The sequence below is a fragment of the Podarcis filfolensis genome (assembly GCF_964270895.1).
Source record: "Podarcis filfolensis genome assembly, chromosome: 16".
NCBI classification, from domain to species: Eukaryota; Metazoa; Chordata; class Lepidosauria; order Squamata; family Lacertidae; genus Podarcis; species Podarcis filfolensis.
In genome coordinates, this window is record NC_139620.1 from 13,496,320 (window position 1) to 13,522,326 (window position 26,007).

Here is a 26,007-nt window from a genome sequence, read left to right on the forward strand (position 1 = left end):
TGTACCACTTTAACAGTTGTGCCTTTTCCCCATAAAGGGGAGGGTAATGGGAAATGAAGTTTACTCCTCAAAGAATTATAGTTCTCAGCACCCTTAACATATTACAGTTCACAGGATTATTGGAGGACTGGAGAGGTTCTAAATGTATGGTGTGGGTGTGAAATGATGAATTTTCACCAATGGACGAAAACATTTTTATTCGGACAGGTCTTTAGCTTCACAAGCTGGCTGTTATGTCCATTGTGCATGCTGCAATTTGGCCACCACTTTGTGCTTACTGATTTGCTTAACTTGCTTGTTTTTGTTATTTTGTATTTTACTTGATTTCACTGTCAGCTTCCTTGAGCACCACTTGACGGAAAAGGTGGGACACAAATTTAACAACAAACCGACAAACAGACCAACTGACAAATGTTCATCAGTGACTGCACCCCTGCAGCTAACTTTCATTGTGATCTCTTGGTGTTCCAAAAAGACATTGCCTCCTGTTATTATTTTTACATGTTGATTGTTTCCTGTGAAGATGAAGCTTGTATTCAACTTGTGCTTCCCACAGTGCTGGAGAAATGTGTGTGGAGTGTGCAAACTCACTTCTATTTGGATACTGTCATGTGTTCAAAACAGTGGGTTGTGTACTACAGCCTTGAGACCCTTGGACAAAACGCAGTAATCTCTGTGTGATACTTAATAAATATGGCCAGTGAGCAAACAGAGGATACTGTTCAAATTATCAAAGGCTGTGCTTTGAGTGCGCCAGAAACATACACACATAAAAAAGGCCGCAACTAGAGACATCGAAGCTCAGCTAAACTACATAGCCCAGTACCCAACGCGACTTAACCCTCCCGCTCCTGAATAGAATGCGGCATCCCCGTCCTCTGATTGGCCGCTTCTCTATACTCGCCGCGGCTTGCGCCCTCGCAAAGCTTCCTCATTGGGCACGCGCCATTCTGTCGTCGCTGCCGCTGATTGGGCGGGAGGCGCCGCCGCCGTAGCGCGTACGGTGGCCGCGCGGTCTCAGCTGGGCGCTCTGCGTTGTGTGCGCTCGGCGGAGTTCGCGTGAGCGCGGCGGGGAAAAGGCAAGATGGCGTCCGAGGTGCATTCGGAGCCCCCCAAGGCAGGGGAGATGCCGTTGCCAGGATACGCGGCCTGGTCCCCCAACGAGCTGCAGGCCAAGCTGGCCGAGATCGGGGCTCCCACGCAGGGTGAGCGGGCCCTGCTTGTGGCGGGGCAGGGGGCGCTTACAGCCTGCCGGTGGGGGGGACAGGATCCTGCAGGCCTTTCCCGTGATCTGGAAGGACCCTCGTAGTGTGGAAGCAGCAGGAGGGAGCGGGGAAGGTGCAGTGGGCGGGCGAACGAGGGTAGGGGGGGACAGGGAGCACGGGCAGTTGCCTTATATTTATTTCAGCTTTATCGCATTTATTTACACCCCATCTTTCCTTCCGCCCCCAAGGAACTCTAGGCGGCGTACATGGTGTCTCCCACCCCCCATTTCATCCTTATAACAACCCTGTGAGGCAGGGTAGGCTGAGAGGCTGTGGCTGGTTCACGCAATTGGCGCAGTATTGAACTGCTCTGACCATCTGCCGTCGAGGATTTGAACCTGGAGTCTTCTGCATGCGAAGTGCTGAGCTGCACTCTTTTTAGGAAGAGGGGAGTCATGGGAGGGGGATGCGAAAGGGCTCTTAGGAGCTTTGGTGGCAGTGGTGGAATGCAGCTGAGTGTCAGATTTTTGCATTTAAAGCATGGTCTCTGCCATGGAGTTGTGGTTCATCTTTGTATGAGCCTCTGAATAAGAGTTCATGGATTGCACTTTTAAAGGGGGGGAAACACTTTTTATGGGTTCAGTAATGTAGGTGAGGCCTGAGTTGTTATTTCCAAATTTCATTTGGTGTGATGATGTTTACCTGTTCTGAAAATTCCTTTAATGTATCCATAGTGGGATTAGAGACTTTAGAGCTGGTTAGTTTGGCTTCCAAGATCAGTGAGTTATTATTGCAGGGGAGCAGAAACGTATCAGAACAGGAAGAGAGGGGGAATGTTGGAGAGAGGGAGAAGAATAAGGGATTTTAGTGGATGAGGTTGGGGAAATTGGGAGGGGTTATGAAGCTGGCAGTGAATCCTTGGGGCCAGAGAACAGCAGGAAGTTGGGTGTCTTAGGAGGGTGAATGGTGATTTGAAGCTTGGTTTCCCAGACCCTAGTCCTACACTTGAACCACTACACTGTATGTACTTCACTCCAGGCAATTGAGACATTCAATAACATAGTTTAACCAGGCAGAATAACTGGAGGAAGGGTTAGAGCAGGGCCAAGGAGAGTGGTAGTGACCTAGGGAGAACCACAAGGGCCAGATAGAGAGGCATAGAGGGTCACATTTGGCCCCAAGGCTCTGAGTTCCTCAACCCTGCTAGTTAGAAGAGGGAGGTTCAGGTTGTAGTTTTTACATTTGTGGCATATGTGAAATAGTGTTGACTTGGGCTCTCCACACTCAAATACAGCTTTCCAGGGGCTGCAGGTGAAGAGAACAGTGTATTTGCCAGATTTTGGGGCATAATACAGCAGAGAGGTTGTATTCAGGCTTCATCTCTGTGTGCAGTTGTACCTTGGTTTTTGAGCAGCTTAGTTCTCGAACATTTTGGCTCCTGAATGCCGCAAGCTCAGAAGTGAATGTTCTAGTTTGCGAACTATTTTTGGAAGTTGAACATCCAGTGGGTCTTCCGTGGCTTCCAGTTGGCTGCAGGAGCTTCCTGTGTAATGGTTTATTGTCCATGTAGCCCAGTGTTGTCTATTGAAATGGATGCCTGGATGCTATAATTAATAATGTCAAGGCTGTGCTCTTGACCTGCAGAAAGAAGGGTATGTGTGAGAGTCTGGGGATTTTCCCTATTGAAGGTGAATGGGAGATGATGAGGGAGTTGTTTTGTTGGTACAATATGGTCAGGATGTTGGGAATGGTTGGGGGGTGGTGGTCAGAGATGAGCTTGAGGAGTGTTGGTGCAGGACTGTTGGCCCTAAACTCCAATCCTGTCTTCTTACCCCATGTGACATAGAGTAACCCCAGAATGCCCTCAACGTCTCTCTGTCATTCCAGGTGGCCGCGAGGAGCTGGTAGAACGCTTGCAGACTTACACACTTCAGGTGAGACCGTATTTCTTGTGGCTACAAATGTGACCATCCAGAACACTTGAGGATAAGAATGCATTAAGCTGCCTGAAGGATTGGCTTGTACCCTCTCTCCAACATCCCCCAAACATTTAAAGTTGGCCAGGGGATGGGGAGGGCAGTCAGACTGAATAAGGCCCTGTTGTTGTCTATGCCTGCTTCCCATGCCCTCTTCTTTCTCTCACAGTGCAGATGGGTGTCCTTTGTAACCTGCCCTGGGACCTTGTGGCGAGGGGCAGGCAGTAAATTTTACGATGATGTTGATGGTTGCCTCTACTACTGTTCCATCTCCTTCTTTACAGACTGGGATAGTGCTCAACAGGCCAGTTCTGCGAGGAGATGATGGAGATAAGCCGGGTTTGCCCCCCATGCCAGGACAGGTGAGTGATATATCCAGGAAACCTCTTTGGCCACTGTTATGAGACTTCAGTGGCTTCAAGAGAGGCCATAAGCTCAGCGGCAGCCCATGTGCTTTGAATGAAAAAGGTCTTGGGTTCACTCTCAGGTTCATCTCTGGTATGTTTGTTTAAAAAATGTCCGGTAGGAGGGCTGTGAAAGACCCAAGTTTAATAAGGCAACCGAATACTGGTTGTAGCAAACAGAAATGTATGAACAGAAATTATACATCAAAATTAAAACTTAATTTATACAAATTATTATTATTATTATTATTATTATTATTATTATTATTAAATTTGTATACTACTCTTCATCTGAAGATCACAGGGTGATTCACAACATAAAAATGCAAAATGAGAACACAAAGTGCATAATAAAACAAAACCAAAGCAATAATCCTCCTCCCACAAACACATTATTATATCCCAGATGCCCCCCTTCAGATCACCCTCTTCTGATTGCACTCCAGTTTGTTAGATTACCTCTTAAAATGTTACATCCAAAATTATGGACATCTATAGGACTCTCTAGTCTAGATCATACACGTGGAGCCCTTTTTTCTGCCAGATGTTGCTGAACTACAACTCCCATCAGCCCCACCAGTGGTCAGGGATGATAAGAGTTGTAGTTTAGGAACATCTGGAGGGCCAGAGGGTTCCCCCCACCTGCTCTTGATGCAGCCTGACCAGTGCAGAATAGCGTGGAACCTGCCACAATGCTATGCTTGAGTTCATGTAGCCGTAAAATGTATTTGCTTTTTCAGCAGATGCATCACCTTCCTGGCTCACGTCCAGCTTGAGAGCCACAAAGACTTTTAGAACTTTTCATACGTACTGCTTCCACACAAGGTCTCACCCATCCCATATGTCTGGATCTTTAACTCCTCTTGTCATTCTCTTCATGGGTGGTTGTGTCACACAGGAATCCTTAAAAACCTGAGCCAACTGTGCTTCCAACGTCTCCCACAGCTGCCGCCTTCTCTCTTGCAGCATCCCGGGATGCCTCTGCCGCCCCCTCCCATGGGGATGCCGCCAATGCAGCCACCGCCGCCTCCTCCGCCCCCTGGCATGGGCCTCAACTTCCCCATGGCGGTGGGGCCGCCTCCTCCACCCCCTGGCCTGGGCCCACCTCTCCGTATGCAGGCGGTGGATCCATCTGTGTTACCTGAGGAAGAACGGCTGAAGCTGGCTCAGCAGCAAGCAGCCATGTTGATCCAGCAGGAGGAGCGAGTCAAGCAGGTAATGGCTTGCTCTGTTCCTCTGTGTTTGTGTCTCGTAATTCAACAGCTCCCAGCAACATGAACTCTGCTGTGCTGCAGAACATGTTTGCAGCCTGTGCGTTTGTGTGTGTGAGAGAGGGAGCGCAAGAGTGAGACCAGAGATGGGGAGCCTGTGGTCCTCCAGATGTCGGACTCCAGCTTCCATCAGCACCAGCCCTTGTGGTCAGTGGTCATGGATGTTGGGATCTGTAGTCCTACAACAGCTGGAGGGTCCCATCCCTGTTTTATACTGTGAACTGAATGTTCCTACTCACCTCTCCCTTTAGATCAGTGGTTCTCAAAGGGTCTAGCAGGAGAGGATGGCAAGTGCAGTGGGAAGATTCAAGGACAATCAAAGAAACTTTTAAGTGTAGTATAGTATAATATCAAAATATTTTTAGTTATTTGCAGAATATGGATAGATATATTTTCAAAAGGAGAGCAAAAGCATTAGCTATTCTTTCATAGTTCTCCATGACATACTGTTGTGAACAGGGATTTTTCAACTCCAACAGATTATGAAAGATCAGAAAAGAGAAAGGCTTTTTTGTGTTGGTGAGGAGACGAGAGTTTGCTTGTCTCAAATTAGACCTAATATAAATGAGGTAACATGGCAGAAGCAAACTCACACCTCTTGTTGAGTTTGTATACATACTTATGGTACATAAGCAAGAGGCTAATTTATAACTATATTCTGTTTGAAATCCTGGAGACATCAGTCGATGTAGACATTCCTGAGCATGATGAATCAATTGTGTGATTTGTTATAAAAAGCTTCCTATGTTAGAATCTGTGTGGTTTCTCTTCCCGTTTCAGGCTGCTGTCCTTATGGAACAGGAGCGCCAGCAAGAGATGTCTAAGCTGGCCCCCTCTGTACCTCGGGCTGCTCCAGACTTGGGGCCAAGACCTCAGGGGCTCCCAAGAGGTAAGTCCCTTTGCATCAGAGAGGGAACTCTGGCCCGTTTATGCAAAGAGGGCAAGCAGCGTCAGGCAGTCTTGCCAGAATCATTCAGGGAGGAAGAGTGTCAGACCTCACTCACTCTGTGTCATTCACATACTCTTTGGCTAGGAATCCATTCCCACTTATTCGTATTTCAAGGAACAGCATATTACATGGTGTCATGGGAGGGGAGCCCAAAATCCTTCCTTCCTATCTATCTATCTATCTATTTATTTTTAAGAAAGGTAAGTATTTATGCCCACCTTAAAAAGAGGTGTTTTGGCAAGGGTTATCCCTCTTGAGTCTGTACCCCTCTCAGTGAAAAGCAGGCCCCAAATTGCATTGTGCAGTAACTTGTTGAACTGCAGGAATGGCAAATCTTTGAAGTTGTTTGCTAAAAATGCCAGGCAGGGAATCTTGAGAGAATCAAAATGAAACTCTCCCCACAACCGCTCAAAACGTTAACTCTGGGGTTCTGTGCCAAGGGATGTTACACCCCCATCCTAGTTTTAGTGAAGAGCTGGATAAATTTATGGAAGGTGGGACTGTTGGCTTGGTTGTATGTGCAGAACTAAAATTGCACTTAGGAAAGCTGAGTTTAGTGGCTTGTGTTAAAATTGAGCAAATATATCTGCATATTTTGGTACTTATTGTCATGGAATTCTACTCAGTATTGATCCAGAGTAAATTTCAACGTATAGTTAGCAAAGTAAAAACTTAAAAAACTTGCAGGATTCCCAAAAAATAGGCCAGAGGCAATTAATATTTCATCCAGCAGAGCTTTACTGCTACTGAAGGCAAATGAGCATAATGGTCACAAATCCAATACATTCAGGCTTGGCCCTGTCCATAAGAAATCCAGTTGCAGCAGACTTAGCTTAAACTTACAATAACTTATAATAAGCCTAGAAATGCAAACTGGCACTTATAGAGTGGAGTTAAGAGCTAAAGAGGTTGCTCAGACACTACTCAGTCTTGCTCTCCATCTTTGAAGCTCTTGAGAACCAAAGGGGCTAGAAACTTGCTTAAATCAGAGATTTAAGCCCCACAGGGAATCTGTGGCCTTCCAGATATTGTTGGACCACAGCTCTTACCATCCATGACGTTGGTAATGCTGACAGGGGCTGATGGGAGTTGGAGTCCAACAGCATCTGCGGGGCTACAGATCCCCCACCCTCTGTCTTGGAATGGGCGTGAAAGCTTTTCAAGGGATGTCAAAGTATGCAGGTTCTTCTGACAAGTAGGGAGGTGGCACATTGACGGTGGCTGTTACTGCGTTGCTTTCCCGTTGGGAGTTCATTTGCCAATCTTTTCCTAGGGAACCCCCCTGTGGGCTCGCCCATTGGACCACCTGGTCCAAGACCCCGTGGCCCCCCACCTCCTCCTGGAGAGGACAGCCGTGAGGTAAGACTAGTTGTTGCAGATGTGGGGGGTGGTAGGCTTGGCAGGGTGGCAGGGAAACTGCTTTGGGGAACGGGAGAAATTGAGCGAGTTAAGATGACCTCCCAGCAGCCAGCCAGATGCCCGTGGGACACCAGCAAGCAGGATCCAAGCACAAGAACCCTCTCCTCTCCCGTGGTTTCCAGCAGCTGGTTTTCAGAAGCATTGCTGCCTCCAAATAATGGAGGACAGAGCGTAGCTTTTGTGACCAGTAGCCTTTGATAGCCCTCTCCTCCCTGAATTTGCCTAATCCTCTTTTAAAGCCATCCAGATGACAGAACTTTGATGGCAGGAAGTGAGAAGGAATTAAAGAACCTTTTAATGAGGGTGAAAGAGGAGAGCGCAAAATATGGTCTGAAGCTCAACATCAAAAAAACGAAGATCATGGCCACTGGTCCCATCACCTCCTGAGAAATAGAAGGGGAAGAAATGGAGGCAGTGAGAGATTTTACTTTCTTGGGCTCCATGATCACTGCAGATGGCGACAGCAGTCACGAAATTAAAAGAAGCCTGCTTCTTGGGAGAAAAGCAATGACAAACCTAGACAGCATCTTAAAAAGCAGAGACATCACCTTGCAGACAAAGGTTCATATAGTTAAAGCTATGGTTTTCCCAGTACTGATGTATGGAAGTGAGAGCTGGACCATAAAGAAAGCTGATTGCCGAAGAATGGATGCTTTTGAATTATGGTGCTGGAGGAGACTCTTGAGAGTCCCATGGACTGCAAGAAGATCAAACCTATGCATTCTGAAGGAAATCAGCCCTGAGTGCTCACTGGAAGGACAGATTGTGAAGCTGAGGCTCCAGTACTTTGGCCACCTCATGAGAAGAGAAGACTCCCTGGAAAAGACCCTGATGTTGGGAAAGATGGAGGGCACAAGGAGAAGGGGACGACAGAGGACGAGATGGTTGGACAGTGTTCTCGAAGCTACCAGCGTGAGTTTGACCAAACTGCGGGAGGCAGTGGAAGACAGGAGTGCCTGGTGTGCTCTGGTCCATGGGGTCACGAAGAGTCGGACACTACTAAACAACAAAGTTGGTGGCTATCTTGTGGGAGGTTGTGAGTTAGGGAATAGGCATTCTTGCCCTAGGTTGGCTTCAGATGGGAGGGAGGTTCAAGCAGTCAGATATGGGTGGTGCTGGGAGTGTGCTGTCTGGTACAGCCTGTGTTCTTGAGAGACACAGCTTGAATGAAAACAAATTCAGGATTAGACAAAAGCTGAAATACCTGCATTTGGAAGCAGAATGAGGCCACTTTTGTCTAAGAAACTTTGTTTCGCCTTCCAGCTTGATGAGTCCGGCGTGGGTCCCAAAATCCCTCAAGCCCTGGAGAAGATCCTCCAGCTGAAGGAGATTCGCCAGGAGGAGCTTACGGCTGTGCCGAGTGCCACAGGTACTGGGTCGCCTGAGGCAAAGGTTAAAGTCGAAATTGAGACACGCAGTCAGGGCTGTGGAACCTTTTTCAGCCCAAGGGTTGCATTCTCTCCTGGGTAACCTTCCGGGGGGGGGGGGGGCACGTGCCAGTGGTGGGCAGGGCCAGAGGCAAAAAGGGGCGGAACAACTAATGTGAATTTTAGCTTCCTGCAGTAGACTGGTTTCTGCGAGCACTCACAAATCCCCCTCTATGATCCTCCATTTAGGCAAGCGTGAAGCATTATCAGAGTTCAAGGACACATTCCAGCCAGGCAGAAACACTCAAGGAGGCTGTGGAGCAAGGCCAGTTGTGGGTGTGGCCCGTGGAGAGCCCCAAGGGCCTGGCAGAGAGACCTGGAGGGCCGCATTTAACCCCTGGGTCTGAGGTTCTCTAGCCCTGCTCTAGGTGAACTTGTGTGTGTTCTGTGCGGTCACATAACCAATATAGGAGTTGAAATTTTAGTTCTAACCAGAGGTGTCAGGTTGCCCCAAGATTGAGGTGTCCCGAAGCGCGTCATGCGTGTGTGATGTCGCATCAACTGGAGGAGGCCAAGCGCTCTGGAGGATCTGGCCACTGAACTTGTGACTCACACGCTCTGGGCCCTCTCAAGCTGGGTTCTGAGACCCACATCACATTCTATGCCTTCTTTCTGCACGTTGCGGAATGGCAGTAAAGGCAGCCGAAGAGCAGATTGTGGCAGATCATGGCTGACTGACGGGTGGACTTGCCAGCATGCAGACTTTCTGCAGAGATGATTAGGCCAGGCTTCCTGTATCTTCTCTGCTACTCATTCCCTCACACTTGTGCTTTTCCCATAGATGATGACATGGAGACTGACCTGAGGGTGTTGGCTGGTATCTCTGCTTCAGATGCTGAAGAGGATGCTTTGGCTCTGTCAAAGAAAGAGGTGAGGAGGCAGGAACTACGGAAGGGGTGGGGGGAACTGTTGGCCCTCCAGATGACATTGTGACTCCCAGTCCAGTGGTTTAGGACAACAGTGTAGTCCAACAGCCTCTAGAGCAGGGGTCTTAAAACTCTGGAGCCTATGAATGGGGCACACACATGCACAATCCCCCCCCAATGCAATGTGCATATGAAAACTTTTGTGTTTTTGTGTTTTTGTGTTTTTGTGTTCATATGCATTTTTTGGGGGGGGAGATCCATAGCTTTCATCAGATTCTCAAAGGAGTCGGTGACCCCCCAAAAGGCTAAAGAACCACTGATATAGAGAGCCACAGATTCTCCCACTCTGAATTACTCCCACCAGCTCTGGCTAACACGACCAGTGGTCAGGGCAAGTTGGCCACCCCTGAATGCAGCCAGTGGGAGCCTCCATTTTCTGTAAGCTGTCGGCCCCTCTGCAAAGCTGTCCTGTCCTGGCCTTTTAAGGCGAGCAGAAGCTTACCGATGGGCGGTGTGTTCAGGCAGCTGTATAAAAAGGGGGTGTGGAAAGGGGCTCAGTCAAGTGAGACTAGAGCATGAGCAGAGGATGTTTCCCCCCAGGTGGTAGAAAAAGCTGGTTCCTAAGAGCTGGGCTGCCTTGGAGGCAGTGATGTTGCCCTATCAGAGGAAATTTGTCCTGTGTTGGCCCCGCATCTTTGGGAAGTCCTCCCCAGGGGAAATGCATTTGACACCCTCCTTGTTGGCCTTTAGGAGAGCCTCACAAGACCCTTTTTATTCCACTATGGTGCTGTGTGTTGATCCCTGTTTTATCTGCTGCTGCTTTAATGCTTTCTTGATTATTAATAATTTGTGATCTTACTTTTGTTCGACTTCTTCTAAATGGCCTCAGGAGGCTAATTCATCCTGAAAGTTAAAAAACAAAACATTAAAGTTGCTGCAGTGTGCCAATATAGTGTGGCAGCACGTACTCTCTGGAACTCCCTGCTTATTGATATTAGTGTTGTACCATTATTGATGCCTGCTAAAATCATTTTTGTTTAGACAAGCCTGCCCAGACGTACAATTTTATTATGTATATTTGGGTTGTTTTAAGTCTAATTATTTTATTTGTGTTTTCTTACTAGTATCCTATTTTAAGCAGCTTAGTGGTATGTAAATCTTGTTAAATCTAAGTGAGCACATTTGGTCCGCTTGACAGAAAAACCGCAAGCGGCGAAACCGGAAGAAGAAGAAGAAACAGCAGCAGCAGCAGCAGCAGCAGCAGGGCACGTCCCCGAAAGAGAGCCCACCTTCCCAGGATGCCAAGGGCCGTGGGGAGGACTCTGGGGGCGATGGCCCAGTGGAAATTGAGTATGTCACAGAGGAGCCAGAGATCTATGACCCCAACTTCATTTTCTTCAAGAGGATCTTTGAGGCATTCAAGGTATGAGGAGGGCCTGGGATTTCCTGATCTCGTCCCCTGCATTTACAATGGAACCTCCGCTTATGTATCCCTCTGGTTACGAAAACTTTGGAATGCGTAAGCGGCAAACCCAGAAGTATTTTTTGGGGGGTTTGCCGCATGCGCAGAAGCACTCTACCGCCATGTGTGTGTGTGCGCAGAAGTGGTCTCTCCAGTTGCGAAAACCTCGGGATCCGGCCGGACCTCCGGAACGGACCCCGTCTACAACTGGAGGTACCACTGTATATGGGATATGAATGTAACAAATAAAAATTACTTTTTTATGGGGAAGAATCTCAGATCGTTAGAAATGCCTGTCAAACAAGTGCATGTGAACTTTTGCTGAAAACGTATTAAATGTATTAAAGTCCCACCATCCCTAACCATTAATGGTGGGACTGATGGGAGTCAGGAGTGAGCATTATTGCTCCTCTAAAGGGCTTGATAAACATGGCAAGTTCTCCTTACCTTTCTATGGAAAGTGTTGGGACCTAGTTTACATTATAAGAAGAGAGAGACTCCACTGCTTCCCTGTGCGTGTGCTTAGTTCTAAGGAGGAGGAATTGGGAGTCCCTGCCTCACCTTTTGCTCTTCCCTTGCCACAGCTGACCGATGATGTTAAAAAGGACAAGGAGAAGGAACCAGAGAAAGCAGACAAGGTGGCCAGTTCAGCTCTCCCCAAGAAGAAGGGCTTTGAGGAGGAGAGGAAAGACAGTGATGACAGCTCGGATGATGAGCAGGTGAGTGCAGCTCAGGGGTGGGCAGAAATGCTCTCCCTCCGCCTGCCTAGGACCCTCGCTTCCTAAGAACTGCTTGCCAGACCCCGTGATGCAAATGGACAGGTGTCTCCTAACTCCTGAAGAGTGAAACCTCCCAAGTTCAGAGGCAGCCTGCCTCCCGACTGTCAGGTTCCCGGGGTGGAATCCGGGGTGCAGCAACTCCTTCCTTTTGAGCTTTTGGGAGTCTGCAAGGCGGACGGTGGGGGCTGGGGGGAGTGCTGTGGAAGTCACAGTACTTGAAATAAAGTGCAAGTTAACAATAAGAGGAAATGACGGCCTGCCCCTCCCTACTGTGTGCAGGAGAAGAAGCCAGAGGCTCCCAAACTGTCCAAGAAGAAGCTTCGGCGGATGAATCGCTTTACGGTGGCTGAGCTCAAGCAGGTATGGTTGTTGGTATGTGGTGTGCACGTGCATGTCTGTTTGGAGGGTAGCAGGGAGAGGGACACTGGTACAATTGATTCCCTCTTTAAAAGGATTTGGAAGTCTGCCTTTCCATCCCAGGAGGCTGTCCCCTCATTGGTTCTTCCACCTTCCTCCTGCCCGCCCCCGCCCCCCCCCCCAATTTCTGCCTACTGCTGATGCATTTGAGAGCTGGCCCAAAACAGAGATGTTACTCTTCCAGGAGCTATGATGTGTGACATGTGAAGGGTTTCCTAACTGGTGATGTGAGGTGAGAACATTCTCCGGAGTATATTCTCAAGAAGATTCTCTGCTAGAAAATTATCTGGAGAATATTCTCCACAAACTGTAAATTCTAATGTAAAAACCAGTTTTACAACCCACATTTAAAGAACACACTCATGTAGCGGACCTGAGGTTTTTTTTAATATTCCTTTTACTTTAAAGCTACATTTCATACATACATGATATAATTAGAATTCAAAGTTGATGGTAAATATACGGTTAGTTGCGGGCTTAGTGATTAACGGGAGTCATGTTAAATTTTCAGTTTCAAGGTTGGTGCAAAAAATCAAAGAATGAACTCACTGCATTGCCCCATTGAATAAAAGTATCTGTACAGTTTTTGGTTGCCATCTGAACAAGTTTACCCATGAATGAACATGTATATTGACTTATTATATCATTTTCAATTTATTAAAATGAATATTCTCCTATTTTAAATGAAAATTCTCTTAATACTCTCATTAATCGACAATATTCTCGAGAATATTCTGCAAAAGATTATTCTTGAGAATTTAACGTCACTACTCCTAACTGGCTGTGATTTGTGGATCTAGAGAGGCTGCTGTGGCTTAAGGTGCAGCCTTGCCTCTGCTGTGGGATTAATACCATGTGCTCATGTGGAGTTGGGAGTGAGATAGGAAGGGTTCGCTTTGACCCAAAGGGCAGGAAGAGTTGGCCCCATTTCAGCCCTGTCCTCCCCGCAGCTCGTGGCCCGTCCTGACGTGGTGGAGATGCATGACGTGACAGCTCAGGACCCCAAACTGCTCGTCCACCTGAAGGCCACGCGCAACTCTGTCCCTGTCCCCCGGCACTGGTGCTTCAAACGCAAATATCTGCAAGGCAAGAGGGGCATCGAGAAGCCGCCCTTTGAGCTCCCCGAGTTCATCAAGCGCACGGGCATCCAGGAGATGAGAGAGGCTCTGCAGGAAAAGGTCAGTCTGTGTCCCCCTCCCCTCCAAAAACACAGGCAGCGCCCTGAAATTCACAGGAGTGTCAAGTGCTTGCTTGGGGGGGGGGGGCAGGAGTTGCCTAGACTGCCCTTCGCTTTTGCACCATCTGCGTGTGCACAAGACCAGACCAGCTGTTAGGCAGAGTGGGTAGCTGCCTCAGGCAAGGAGTTGCAGAACAGAGCTCTCTGGGCCACACATGAGCCGCTCTCCTGACCTAGCCAGCTTCCATCGGGGGCAGAGAGGAAGCCGTCCTGTTGCCCGCCTGGTCTGCTTTTGCACAAGGAGCTGGGCAGGGGCCATCATTTGACATTGGGCAGCAAAATGGGCAGGGGGACCCATGACCCCAGTACAGTGGTACCTTGGTTTAAGAACAGCTTAGTTTATGAACAGCTTGGATTAAGAACGCTGCAAACCTGGAAGTAGGTGTTTTGGTTTGTGAACTTTGCCTTGGAATAATGTTTCGCTTCCTGTTGAGTTGTGTTCCATTTGTAAATTGAGTCCCCCGCTGTTATGGGAAAGCAGCACGCCTTGTTTTAAGAACGGACTAAGTTTGTAAACCAAGGTACCACTGTACTCTAGCAGTGGGGAACTAGATCTAGCCAGTGAACTGGATCCTTGTCTGCTCCTTTTCGATGCCCCTGCCATCGGGCGGCAGCTGAGGGTTGTGTCCAATGAAATTTTACTTAAAGCAGAGCCACTGAGATTAATCAACCTCCGTTGGTCGTGTTGGTTGCTTTCAGTGAGTCTGTTTTGAATACGACAAACATTGGCTACCACCGTGAGATCCTCAGGAAGCTGAAGCCTACACCTCCCTGGAATTGTGGCCTGCACACTTTGAACTTGGTGCTAACCAGATTTCCCAGCAGTTTCAGGGAGATGGTTAAACCTGGCATTACCCTGTAGTCTTTGGGCGACCTGTGACCCTTGGCCAAATTTCATACATCCTGGCAAAGACAGGGTACATGTAGGCCTCCGTTTTGTAACCTACTTCTTTCCTGTTCTACCGCCTCCTAGGAGGAGCAGAAGACCATGAAGTCCAAGATGAGGGAGAAAGTTCGTCCCAAGATGGGCAAAATCGATATTGATTACCAGAAGCTGCACGACGCCTTCTTCAAGTGGCAGACCAAACCCAAGCTGACCATCCACGGCGACCTGTATTACGAGGTAGCAGAGGAGCCCTCGGTGGAGGCTGGCCCATGCGGGCGAATGAGACACTGCCCCTCCGACCTCCGCCAGCCCCCACCTGCCTGCCTCCTTAGTTAGAGCCAGCTCAGGGGGTGGTACCAGCTGTCAGCCTTGCCCTGCTCCTGCATCGCAGCGCTGCCCTGGTAGAACTCTGCAGGGATGGAGGATAAGGACAAGGCTTGAGTTGGTTTGCTCTATCTGTCATTGGCTCTGACACCACCCCTTCCCGGTTTCCCTGCTTTCCACCTCTCCAGCCCCGACAAGCACCAGTCCCCCTGGTGCGCCATGTTGTCTGGACAAGTCTTCCCTCTGGAAAGGGTTGGGTGGGTAGGAGGGAGGGAAGGGAGCCATTTGGAGGACCCAACCCCTTTCTGATTTCACCTCCTCTTCCCTGCCAGGGTAAGGAGTTTGAGACGCGGCTGAAGGAGAAGAAGCCTGGGGACCTGTCCGACGAGTTGCGCATTGCGCTGGGCATGCCCGTTGGGCCGGTGAGTGGCAGAAGGTTAAGCCCAGTGGCCCACCCAGCCACCAGGGCTGACAGGAGGATGGGCTCTCGTGGAAGGCGGAATTGGAGGAAAGGTGGGCAGAATGCGGGCTGCCGGCTCAACAGGTTTCCGAGGCACCTACATCCTCCAGATGCCAATTTTAGCAAATTCAGGAGTGAAGCTATTTTCAGGAAGTGTAAATTAAGCTGGTTGGGGCAGTGTATTTGGGTAGGAGATTGTGGATTGTTTCCTTCCCAGAATAGGCCGATTGAAATTGATGAAGCCGGGGTCTTCTCTGAGTAGGACTAGCGTTGAATGCAACCCCGCCGCAGGAGGGGGAGGGCTGTGAGAAAGCAGTGTGTGGTGTGTACAGCATGAGATAGCGGGGAAGGGGAGCTGGGGGATTGGGGCAATGCAAGCAGAGAGGCTTCTGTGACTGATGAATGTCTTTTTTCTTCCCCGCCGCCAACAAGAACGCACACAAAGTCCCTCCTCCCTGGCTGATTGCCATGCAGCGCTACGGTCCGCCCCCCTCCTATCCCAACCTGAAGATTCCGGGCTTGAATTCCCCGATCCCAGAGGTGAGCAGAGTCATTCCCTTCGTTGCCACCTTGGCTTTTTCTCACTTGCTAGAAAACAGATGGCCAGTTGGCGACCTGTATTATTATTAGTGGCTCTAAACGGGGCACTGCCCCACCAGCCTCCGCCTGCCCTCAGCCAGCCCCTGCCTCCCTGCCTTCTTACAACCATTCCAAGGGGTGGCAGCTCAGTCTCGGTGTTGCCTTTGTAGAACTCAGCGGGGAAGAGGAGAATGGGGGTGAAACTGGAATGAGTTGGCTCCTCTGTCTTCCACCCCACCAGTCCCAGTGGGGTCTACCCATCAGGGCTTGGTGGGCAGGGCCTGTAGCAGGGGGAGCTGTGTCTCATGTGTGCTGGAAGTCCCAAGCTCAATCCCTATTGGGATTTCCAGGCAGGGCTGGGAGAAAACCCATTTGAAATCACAGAGAGCTGCTGGTATGTCACTGTAGATCAGGCATAGGCAATCTCGGCCCTCCAGATGTTTTGGGACTGCAACTCCCATCATCCCTGACCACTGGTCCTGCTAGCTGAGGATGATGGGAGTTGTAGTCCAAAAACAGCTAGAAACCCTGGCCTAGTCCAACCCCCTCCAGTGCAGCAATATGCAGCTCTCCCTTACGGGGACCAAACCTGCAACCTTGGCGTTATTAGCGCCACGCTCTAACCAACTGAGCTATCCAAGCTGGGGCTTGGAAGTCCCTCACACCACAAAGTAACACTGCACTCTCAGGAGCTTTGGGATTGGGGGGGGGGAGGAGCCCAGAGAACACTTCCCAGCTCCTCCTGTCCACTGCTGAATGACTTGACTCCCCTTCGCCCCCTTTTTCCTCCAGGGATGCTCATTCGGGTACCACGCTGGGGGCTGGGGCAAGCCTCCAGTGGATGAGACTGGGAAGCCCCTCTACGGAGATGTCTTTGGGACCAACGCGGCTGAATTCCAGGTAGGCATCGGGAGCCTCACTTGCTTGGCGGCTAGGGTCGCCACCTCTGGGTTTGACCGCTTGTCCAGAGCCCTTGCTCTGTGTTGCGTTTGGATCTGCTGGCCTGGGAGGTGATGGGATCACGTTTTCTCTCCCCCGCCATTAGACCAAGACAGAGGAGGAAGAGATCGACCGGACACCGTGGGGAGAACTGGAGCCCTCCGATGAAGAATCCTCTGAGGAGGAAGAAGACGAGGAGAGTGATGAAGAGAAACCGGACGAGACGGGTTTCATCACTCCAGCAGACAGGCAAGTAGCTGTGATTCTGGGTCCCTTCCGGCTCTACAGATCTCTGATTTTAAGTGCCTGACGCTCCCTCTTGCCATGCTTTCGCTGAGCAAGTATCAGTGTCTGCCATTGCTGGGCACCTGCCTGGCACCCACGTCCCTGCCAAGAGGGTCCACTGCTCCCCCAACCAGCCCTGCGCCCCCTGGTTCTGTCGCTGGTGATGAGGAAGTGGCACAACATTCCCCCACTTACCTTGCATTTTTCTCTAAGCCACGCTGGTTGGGGTTATTGGGAGCCGTAGTCCAAAGCTTATGGAGGCCACCAGGGTTATTTATGGAAGGTTGACTCAGGCAGAGGCCAAGGGCAAGCAAATGGGCATTAGTGGAGGAGGAGCTGGGCCCGACTTGCCCAGGACACACAGACACCCCTGCAGAGACAGAGTGGATCTCTGGGACTAGAGTTGTTTTGAGACCATTGCTTGTTCATTCATGGGAGGGGGACAGCTGGTCGAATTTGGCTTGGCCTTTGACCACCCCTTCTGATCTTTCTCCAGTGGTCTGATCACGCCTGGGGGCTTCTCCTCGGTCCCCGCTGGCATGGAGACGCCTGAACTCATTGAACTGCGTAAGAAGAAGATCGAGGAGGCCATGGATGGGTAAGTGTTGGCTTCTTCTTTCCTCAGCTGCCTCCCGGGGGTGGTTGGGTGCTTTGGGAGCAGGTGGGTGTGGCTTGCTCAAATCATGGGTCAAACAGGGGAGCCTGGAAGGCCACGATTGGCCCACAAGCCAAAGGTTCCCCTCCCTTGTGGAAGAACCTGTTAGCACTGGCCCAGAGCTTTGTCTCCACCACGTGTGGCAAGATTCTTCCTGGCTAATATGCGCCCATCCACTCACTGCCCTTTCCCATGATGCTGAGCGTTTCTTCTCTCCCTCATGTTCTCCTCAATAGCAGCGAGACGCCCCAGCTCTTCACCGTTCTGCCAGAGAAGAGGACTGCGACAGTCGGTGGGGCCATGATGGGCTCCACGCACATCTATGACATGGCGACGGTAAGAAGAGGCTGGCTTTAGTTCTGCCTTCTGCTGAAGGATGTTTGGGGCCCAAATAGCTGAAGGAGCACCTCCCATATCAATCTCATGTGTTTTAAGAATGTAGGAAGGGCCTGGCAGCAGGACCTGGCCAAAGGCTCATCTAGTCCTCCATCCTGTTCTTGCAGTAGCCAGCAAGATGCCTCCTGCAAGCCTAAAAACAGGACCTGAATGCAGCAACAGTCTCCCCCTCCATTGTGATTCCCAGTATCTGGAGGCACACTACCTCAAACATCAGAGCCTTCTGTGCATTCTCCCTGTAGGAGAGGAACCCTCTGAATGTTCAAAAGACAGTACCTACTCTGTGGTGGCCCCTCAACCCTGCAATGCTCTCTTAGTTGAGGGACACCTGGAGCCAGCACTGTAGACTTCGCCGCACCAGGTTAAAAACTTTTTAAAAATTTGCCCAGGCATCTTGGGCTGCTGCATTCCGCCCCCCCCCCTTATTTTTTTATTTTTGTTCCATTGATTTATGCTTTCAATTGCTGCTTTGTGGGTTTTCATTTTGTGCATACGCTGCCCTGAAACCCATTTTTGGAACAAGGTGTGCAGTGTATTTTAGTGTATTTTTGGTTTCTATGGAAGCCGCCCAGAGTGGCTGGGGAAACCCAGCCAGATGGGCGGGGTACAAATAATAAATTATTATTATTATTATTATGTATGTGTTCTTAAAGCAAGCAAATTCAGTTTTAGGCATAGGTGAGCAGAGCAGGCTTGGAGGGGCAGCCACCTGGCTTCTGCTTCAGATATACTAGACTGGGGACGGAGAGAAGGAAAGTTAACAACTGTCCTGGAGCAAAGTTCGACCACTGCATCACTCTGCAGGGGCAAAAGAACAAAAATAATAATAAATTAAAATTACTGCCCTGTAGGTCTTTACAGACATGTGTCACTTTAAGCTTAAAGAACCCTTGCTTCAAATGTTTTAATTCCTGTTCCCTGTTGCTTGAAAAGAGAGTTAAATCAAAGGAAGTGGGAGATGAGACCACCTCCTCAAGAATTGTTCGTAAGGACAACTTTGCATTGGTGGAGCCTGGTTCTCTGCACGCAAGACACACACACTTACTTTCAGAATAGACCCATTGACATGGGTGGCAACTTAGGTCCATTAATTTCAGCGGGTCTCTTGTGAAGCAGAAATTACTTGGATACCAGAGTCGCAGGTGGGAAAGTGGGACTTCAGTGAGAGAGGTGTATGGATGCACACACGCAACATGGCGTGTGTGCGAAGAGAGACAAACGAGTGCTTGTCCATAAAGCATGTGTGAACAGGAGTTGGGCAGTTGCTCCTGAGTGATACCCTCAGTTGGGGAGTCCCCCGTGTTGGCTTGCCCGCCTTCCTGTGGATGGACTTACTCCAAAGCAAGGCTTTTGCAGGCAACTCTCGGCTTCCACAGCTGAGAGGTGGGCTGCCAGCAACACCCCTCTGTGTTTGCCTGTGGTTTGGGAGGTGAGAGATAGTGACCCACCCACCTGCAAACACCTTACACCAGTATCCGCTGTTGGCTGCCTCCTCCCTCCTTCCCTCCCCTGCGTTTGCTTGCAGGTGATGAGCCGCAAAGGTCCCGGGCCAGAGATCCAGGGCGTGGAGGTGGCCTTGGCCCCCGAGGAGTTGGAGCTGGACCCCATGGCCATGACGCAGAAGTACGAGGAGCACGTGCGGGAGCAGCAAGCCCAGGTGGAAAAGGAGGACTTCAGCGACATGGTGGCTGAGCATGCTGCCAAGCAGAAGGTGAGGGGACCTGTGGAATGGAGGGGACTTGCCAGCCTGGACAGTTGGCCAAGCCATGGAGAGCTCCCACAGGCCAGGCTCTTTGCCTGCCTCTCTCCAGCACTGTGTACTCTGGAAGTGGCTCTGCGGGAGAGAAGGGCCTTTTCCGGCACCCGCTATCTGATCTTAAGCTGGAGGTGCTGGGGATTGACCCCAGGTCCTTCTGCATGCCAAGCAGGTTCTCCATTATCCCTCTCATGGGATGTCCTAGAACAGGGTTTCCCAAACTTGGGTCTCCAGCTGTTTTTGGACTACAGTTCCCATCACCCATGACCACTAGGGATGATGGGAGTTGTATTCCTGAAACAGCAGAAAACCCAAGTTTGGGAAACCCTGTCCTAGAATGACAAAATGCAGCTGCTGTGAGGGAGGTGAAAGGGCTGTGGGTGGCTTTGGGGAGAGGAATTCAAGCGGGGTTCAGGGATGGGACAGAGGCTGGGTTGCTGGCAGGGAGGTGGGGGCCAAGAGAGCCTGTCAGGTGTTTGGGATGGAAGGGGGACAGCGAAAGCAGCAGGCCCCGTCAGAAACTTGTAGCAAGAAGCCAAGGAAAGGCAGAGGAGGGGAAAAGAGAGTACAGGGCCCTAAGGGAAGTAAGGGGGGCGGCGGGTGGAGTTCACACAGCAGTTTGGGAGAGGTGATGCAGTTGCATAGCGGGTGGGGAGGGGTGTGTGCAGGCATGCATATATGCCTTTTCACATTGGGGTTTTTTTGTGGGGGGTGGGGTGGAATCAAATTCTCCGGCATTATCAGCATGTTGTGACTGCCCTCTCTGCTCCTCCAGCAAAAGAAGCGGAAAGCACAGCCCCAGGACACCAGGGCAGGAGCCAAGAAGTACAAAGAATTCAAGTTCTAGCCCAGCTCCGAAATGTCTCTGCGGTTCCTGTTTGTCGTTCATTTTTAATCCCCTCCCTCCCTCCCGCTCCCATTTCTCCTTTGCACCCACTGGCTCTCGTGTTGTTCTCGTGTCTTCCGTCTGGATAAAGATGTGGAATATTTTGTAAATAAAGTCAGAGTTGCTCTCTGGAGGCCTTTGTTTACTTAGGTGGAGGAGGGTGGAATGATTTCTACTCTCAATGGCGATTTGGGCGTCTTCCTTTGCAAGGTCCCGTGGGTAGGAAAGTAAACTTCAGCATGAAATTTGCAGGGTGTGTATGTGTATGCTCCATGTCTGTGGTCCCCCGCCCCTCAGTGCTTTGAAACAGGAGGTCAGTTGTTTATTTGCAAATTCATACCTCCAGAAAGATAATCCCTTGCCCCCAGTCCCCTGTTCCAGACTCAGCATTCAGGTGAGCCACACTGAGTCATTATCTCTCCACCACTTTATTCCTTGCACTCAGTTACCCTGCCAGCTTTAAGCTGTCTCTTTCCAGGGTTGCCACCAACCTCCCCCTGCCCCTCCACTCAGTTAAAGCACGGAAGGTAAAATGCACGAGTATGGGTGAGCTCTTGTACTGCTTCTCTTATGCTAATGCTTTGTCGAGCTGCTTCCATAACTGGATTTGTGCATTCCTGCTCACAGTAGTCCCTGCTCTGGGTGTGTGCGTGTGCGCACATGCACACAACCCAATTCTTCCTGGCTGCTTGTGAGCTTCTGCTTGATTTCAGGGGATGTCATTTGGTAATCTTAAAACTGCCTTGGACACAAAATACCCACCTCACTGCTGATACTTGGAGACCTCCCCAAGAGCAGGCAAATGTGCCTCCCCAAAAAAACAACAACAAAGAAAACGGACTGAAAAATCTGGCAGCCTCCCCACCGCCACAAAAAACCAGGCAACCCTGTAGCCCCCCAAAGTAGAAATGAGACACAAGAATTTTAAACAGGTTTTTTTGTAAACTACTTTTGAGTTTTTTTAAAAAATACCAAACTGTGTATTTATTTTATGAAATAAAATAAAGGGGGTGGGGGCCTTGGCATGTGCCAAGGGCTGGCGGTATCAGTTGCTGGGGTGCTCACAGGCACCACATTGGGGAACCCTGGTTTAATACCTTTTATCAAGACCCTTTGCATGTCTGCCGTTGCTGTCATTTCCTCCTTTTCCCATCTCAGACACATTCACATCCCACATAAGGTGAGTCTAAGTGTTCGGGTGCATATAAGGGGATTTGAGATGATGTTCAGTGCCAGGATCTCTCCTTTGTGATTGTACGAGGGAGAAGGTGAGCTTAACTTAGAGCTGTTTGAAAACAAGAAAGCGGAATTTTCTTTTATTAATCGTACATTTATACGCCACCTTTCCTCCAAGGAGTTCAAGGTGGCCTGCGTGATTCTTCCTCGCTCCATTTTATCCTCACAACAGCCCTGTGAGGTAGGTCGTGACAACAATATTGCCCTTTCTCTACTGGTCTGTTGTCCAAGCTTTGCAATGCTCTCTGTGTTGTGCAGCAAATAGGCGCTCTGGTCTCTGCCCCAGGTCCCACCTTCGCCATAGCCCCAGGCAGCTGCCACTCCTCATGACAAACACCTTCAGGTTTGTTGTGAATGCAAACATGCTGCTAAAGCATTTTGAAATGTGATAAAAACCATGAATTGACTAGCTAGCAGATGCTGGTACCTGCGGTTGTCAGAAGTCCTGGATCTTTCAGTGAAGGGAGTTTGGACTGTGACCACCAGGGGCCAGCAAATTCACATTGCTCAGGGAAAAACCCACCAGAAGCCTTTGCCTAAGGAAATCACTTGGGGCGGGGGGAGCTGGGTCAGGCAGCTTCACCAGTTAATGGAGCTGAAGAGGTCTATAAGTGGGTGCCTGGGGGTGGTGGTTTGCTATTACATAGGAAACTGGTTTATGCCAACTCAAGACAACTGGTCCGTATTGATCCAGCATTGGCTGCACCGAATTGTAAAATCTCTCCTGGGTTTCAGACAAGACTCCAGGCCGTGTCTGGAAACTGGCAGCTTTGGCTGCAAAACAAGTGCTCTGCTACTGCTGTGGCCCTCAATACCTGCACCCCATTTCCTGGCTTATAGAATTGTAGAGTTGGAAGGGACCCAGAGATTCATCTAGACCAACCCCCTGCAATGCAGGAATCTCAACTAAAGCATCCATGACAGATGGTCATCCAACTTCTGGCCAGCCCTCTGGCTGGGGGGGGGGGGAAGGCTCAGCAGCCTTGCATTGAGCAGTCTTTGGTCCAAATGCTTTTATTCTCTCAGCCACCGGCATGGAAGGGGACTGGTGTACCTTCTGAGATTGTTGTAAGGCTTATGGAAAGGTACCAATGCTTTTGAACACACTCAAAACAGGTAAAGAAAGAGGACAGCTGCCATACTTGCAGCAGCTGTGTAGAAGAGAAACAATGTATAGAAAGGGGGTGACAAGAATCATATAATCGTAGAAGAGACCTCGAGAGTCATCTAGTCCAGCCCCCTGCAATGCCCGTCAACCCTGATCATTGGGCATGCTGGCTGGAACCTGCTTTTTGAGAACAAAATTGACACACTAAGCTGGAAGCAAAAATATGTGTGTGCTGGCTGGGCTGAGACAGGGCCAGCGTCCCAGCTGTGGTTGCACCTCTTTCTCCTGTCTGATTTTATGACACTGCATGCCAGCTGTGTGGGTGTTTTCCGCCAGCAGCAGACTTGTCCCAGGCTGCTTTTAAGGCCAGCATCTGCCTGTCTTCTCTGCTCTCGCTCTCATGGGACGCAGCCACAATCGCTGCTTTGTGGCTCAAGCTTCTGCCCTTCGCCCCGGGAGGGGAGGGGGAGATGGGAGGAAGGGCTGGGGCTTGGGGGTGGGAGGCGGGGAGGAACAAAGGGGACCTCTCAAGTTCCAGCATGCATGCTATTGTCCCCTCGTAGACAGGTCAGCCCCCTGCCCCTCACCCCGGCGCACAATGGGTGTCCGGCTGCTGGGACAAAAGAGAGGCTGGCGGAGATGGGGAGGGGAGGGGAAGTGGCATTTTCTGCTCTAATTCTCCAAGACTTTCCCCATCTTGGGGGGGGGGGCTTATTGAGAGAAGGGGTGTCTGATTCCCAGGAGGGAGGGAGAGAAATTGCAGGCTGTACATCTGGATGAGGGCAACCCTATCCACTTCGGGATGTAGCCAGCTAAATCCAACTCAAAGTACACCCACTGAAATGAAGGGATGTAGGTTTATTCTTAAAGGACCATTTCTATACCGCTTAAATTAAAAAACTGTTCAGTAGCAACATAGAGACCAACTAAGTTTGTTCTGGGTATAAGCTTTTGTGTGCATGAATTTTTTTTATTTTTAAATTTATTTCGACTGTGTCAGACCAACACGGCTACCTACCTGGATCTATACCATTTAATACAGAAGAAGCGTGATAAAGCATGGTAAAAAGGTAAAGGTAAAGGGACCCCTGACCATTAGGTCCAGTCATGACCAACTCTGGGGCTCATCTCGCTTTACTGGCCGAGGGAGCCGACGTACAGCTTCCGGGTCATGTGGCCAGCATGACTAAGCCGCTTCTGGCGAACCAGAGCAGCGCACGGAAACGCCGTTTACCTTCCCGCCAGAGCGGTACCTATTTATCTACTTGCACTTTTGACGTGCTTTTGAACTGCTAGGTTGGCAGGAGCAGGGACCGAGCAATGGGAGCTCACCCCGTCGCAGGGATTCGAACCACTGACATTATGATTGGCAAGTCCTAGGCTCTGTGGTTTAACCCACAGCGCCACCTGCGCCCCTTTGATAAAGCATGGTACTAACGACTAATAAAAACACATATATCAATGCCATAATTGGTAACCTCTTCTTTTTCTGACACTTCTGCATCTCATCCAGGACTCTCCCCAGTATCCCGACAAGCTCACAGACTCACCCCATAACTGGCAGGGTTGATTTGTGGCCATTGGTTTCATTGGGTCCACTCTGAGCAGGGCTTAGCTCAATATAACCCTTTGTGTCCCCTCCACCTCCTCTCTGTCAGGGAATAACCTTCTTTTAACAACGAAACAGGAAGATGGAAGGAACAACAGGGTTGTTTGCAAACAGAACACCTGCTGTAAGGAATTATGTTTAAAAACTGCAGGCGGAAGAGATGGGGACAAAGTCGAACTGCCCTGGGGCCATAGGGTCCCCACCCATCTTATATGGCCAGCTATAATTTTTATATGAATGCACAAATGCCAGCATAGGGGCATTCAGCCTGAGGGGAGGAGGAGACAGAAAACAGAACCAGCTGCCAAATTGTCTACCACCTGGGTCAGGGCTGGGAAACCTTAGACTTGAAGGCCAGTGGTATAGCGTGGGTTGAAAGTGCCCAGGACAAGTCAAGTATTGCACCCCCTAAAAAGTGGTGGTAGTGGGAGCTTCAGTCACCATTCAGCCCCGAAGGCAGCTCCTGGGTTTGCCATGCACCTACATCTAGGGACCTGCCAAGACCCCTTGGCCAAGAGCTCCTGAGAAGGTCACCCCCCTGAGTGGAACAGGCAAGCGCAGCCCACCTTCCTGCCCCCTTGCCTTTGGCCACCTGGCACACAATCGCCTCCAGCCCCTTGAAGGCACAGAGTGGCAAGGCAGGAACGGGCATGGCAATCTAGCCACTCTAGCTTCAAGCATGGAAGCTCCTCTCTCCTTCCCTGCCCTGCTGCCCGCTGGATCCAGGCCTGCCAGTGATCCAGTTCAGTCCTAGCCAAGTCTGTTTGGGTGCTCCAGCCTTAAAGGCAGGGCCATCAGTTGGCGACCCGGGTAAGAGGAGCCAGCACGGAACTGTTACCAAAGTTTCAGAGGCAGGAGAGAGTGGGGTGGGATGTGAAGGAAATTTTTGCGCCCCTTTACATTTTGCGTGGGACGCAGGTGGCGCTATGGGTAAAACCTCAGTGCCTAGGACTTGCTGATCGTATGGTCGGTGGTTCGAATCCCCGCGGTGGGGTGAGCTCCCATTGCTCGGTCCCAGCTCCTGCCCACCTAGCAGTTCGAAAGCACCCCTAAGTGCAAGTAGATAAATAGGTACTGCTTTATAGCGGGAAGGTAAACAGCGTTTCCATGCGCTGTGCTGGTGCTGGCTTGCCAGAGCAGCTTCGTCACGCTGGCCACGTGACCCGGAAGTGTCTTCGGACAGCGCTGGCTCCCGGCCTCTTAAGCGAGATGGGCGCACAACCCTAGAGTCGGACACGACTGGCCCGTACGGGCAGGGGTACCTTTACCTTTACCTTTTTACATTTTGCACCTGGGACAACTGCCCCTGTGCCCCACCCCATGCTAAGCCACTGCTGGAGGCTGAATGTGGCCCTCCAAGTCTTTCCACCTGGCCCTCAGAACACTTCCCAGACCGTCACCAGTCCTGATTTGCACTTCAGGTGTTTCTCTGATCATGCCTGTTGCTTGTCTGGATGGAGGGTGGAGAGGGGGGGA

General features: G+C 50.3%; 1 protein-coding gene across 1 annotated transcript; it reads left to right on the forward strand.

The window, feature by feature from the left end:
* The first annotated feature begins 998 nt into the window (after positions 1–998).
* Positions 999–20,711, forward strand: SF3B2 (splicing factor 3b subunit 2). Its single transcript, XM_083591755.1, has 21 exons — positions 999–1,205; positions 3,093–3,139; positions 3,466–3,543; positions 4,552–4,800; positions 5,637–5,745; positions 7,079–7,164; positions 8,488–8,593; positions 9,433–9,521; positions 10,716–10,940; positions 11,564–11,698; positions 12,038–12,118; positions 13,126–13,353; positions 14,386–14,535; positions 14,955–15,044; positions 15,515–15,622; positions 16,454–16,561; positions 16,707–16,849; positions 17,382–17,483; positions 17,777–17,876; positions 19,462–19,647; positions 20,468–20,711. The coding sequence occupies exons 1-21, from the start codon at positions 1,085–1,087 to the stop codon at positions 20,537–20,539; spliced, it is 2,613 nt and encodes an 870-aa protein (XP_083447881.1). The 5' UTR covers positions 999–1,084; the 3' UTR covers positions 20,540–20,711.
* The last annotated feature ends 5,296 nt before the right edge of the window (positions 20,712–26,007 follow it).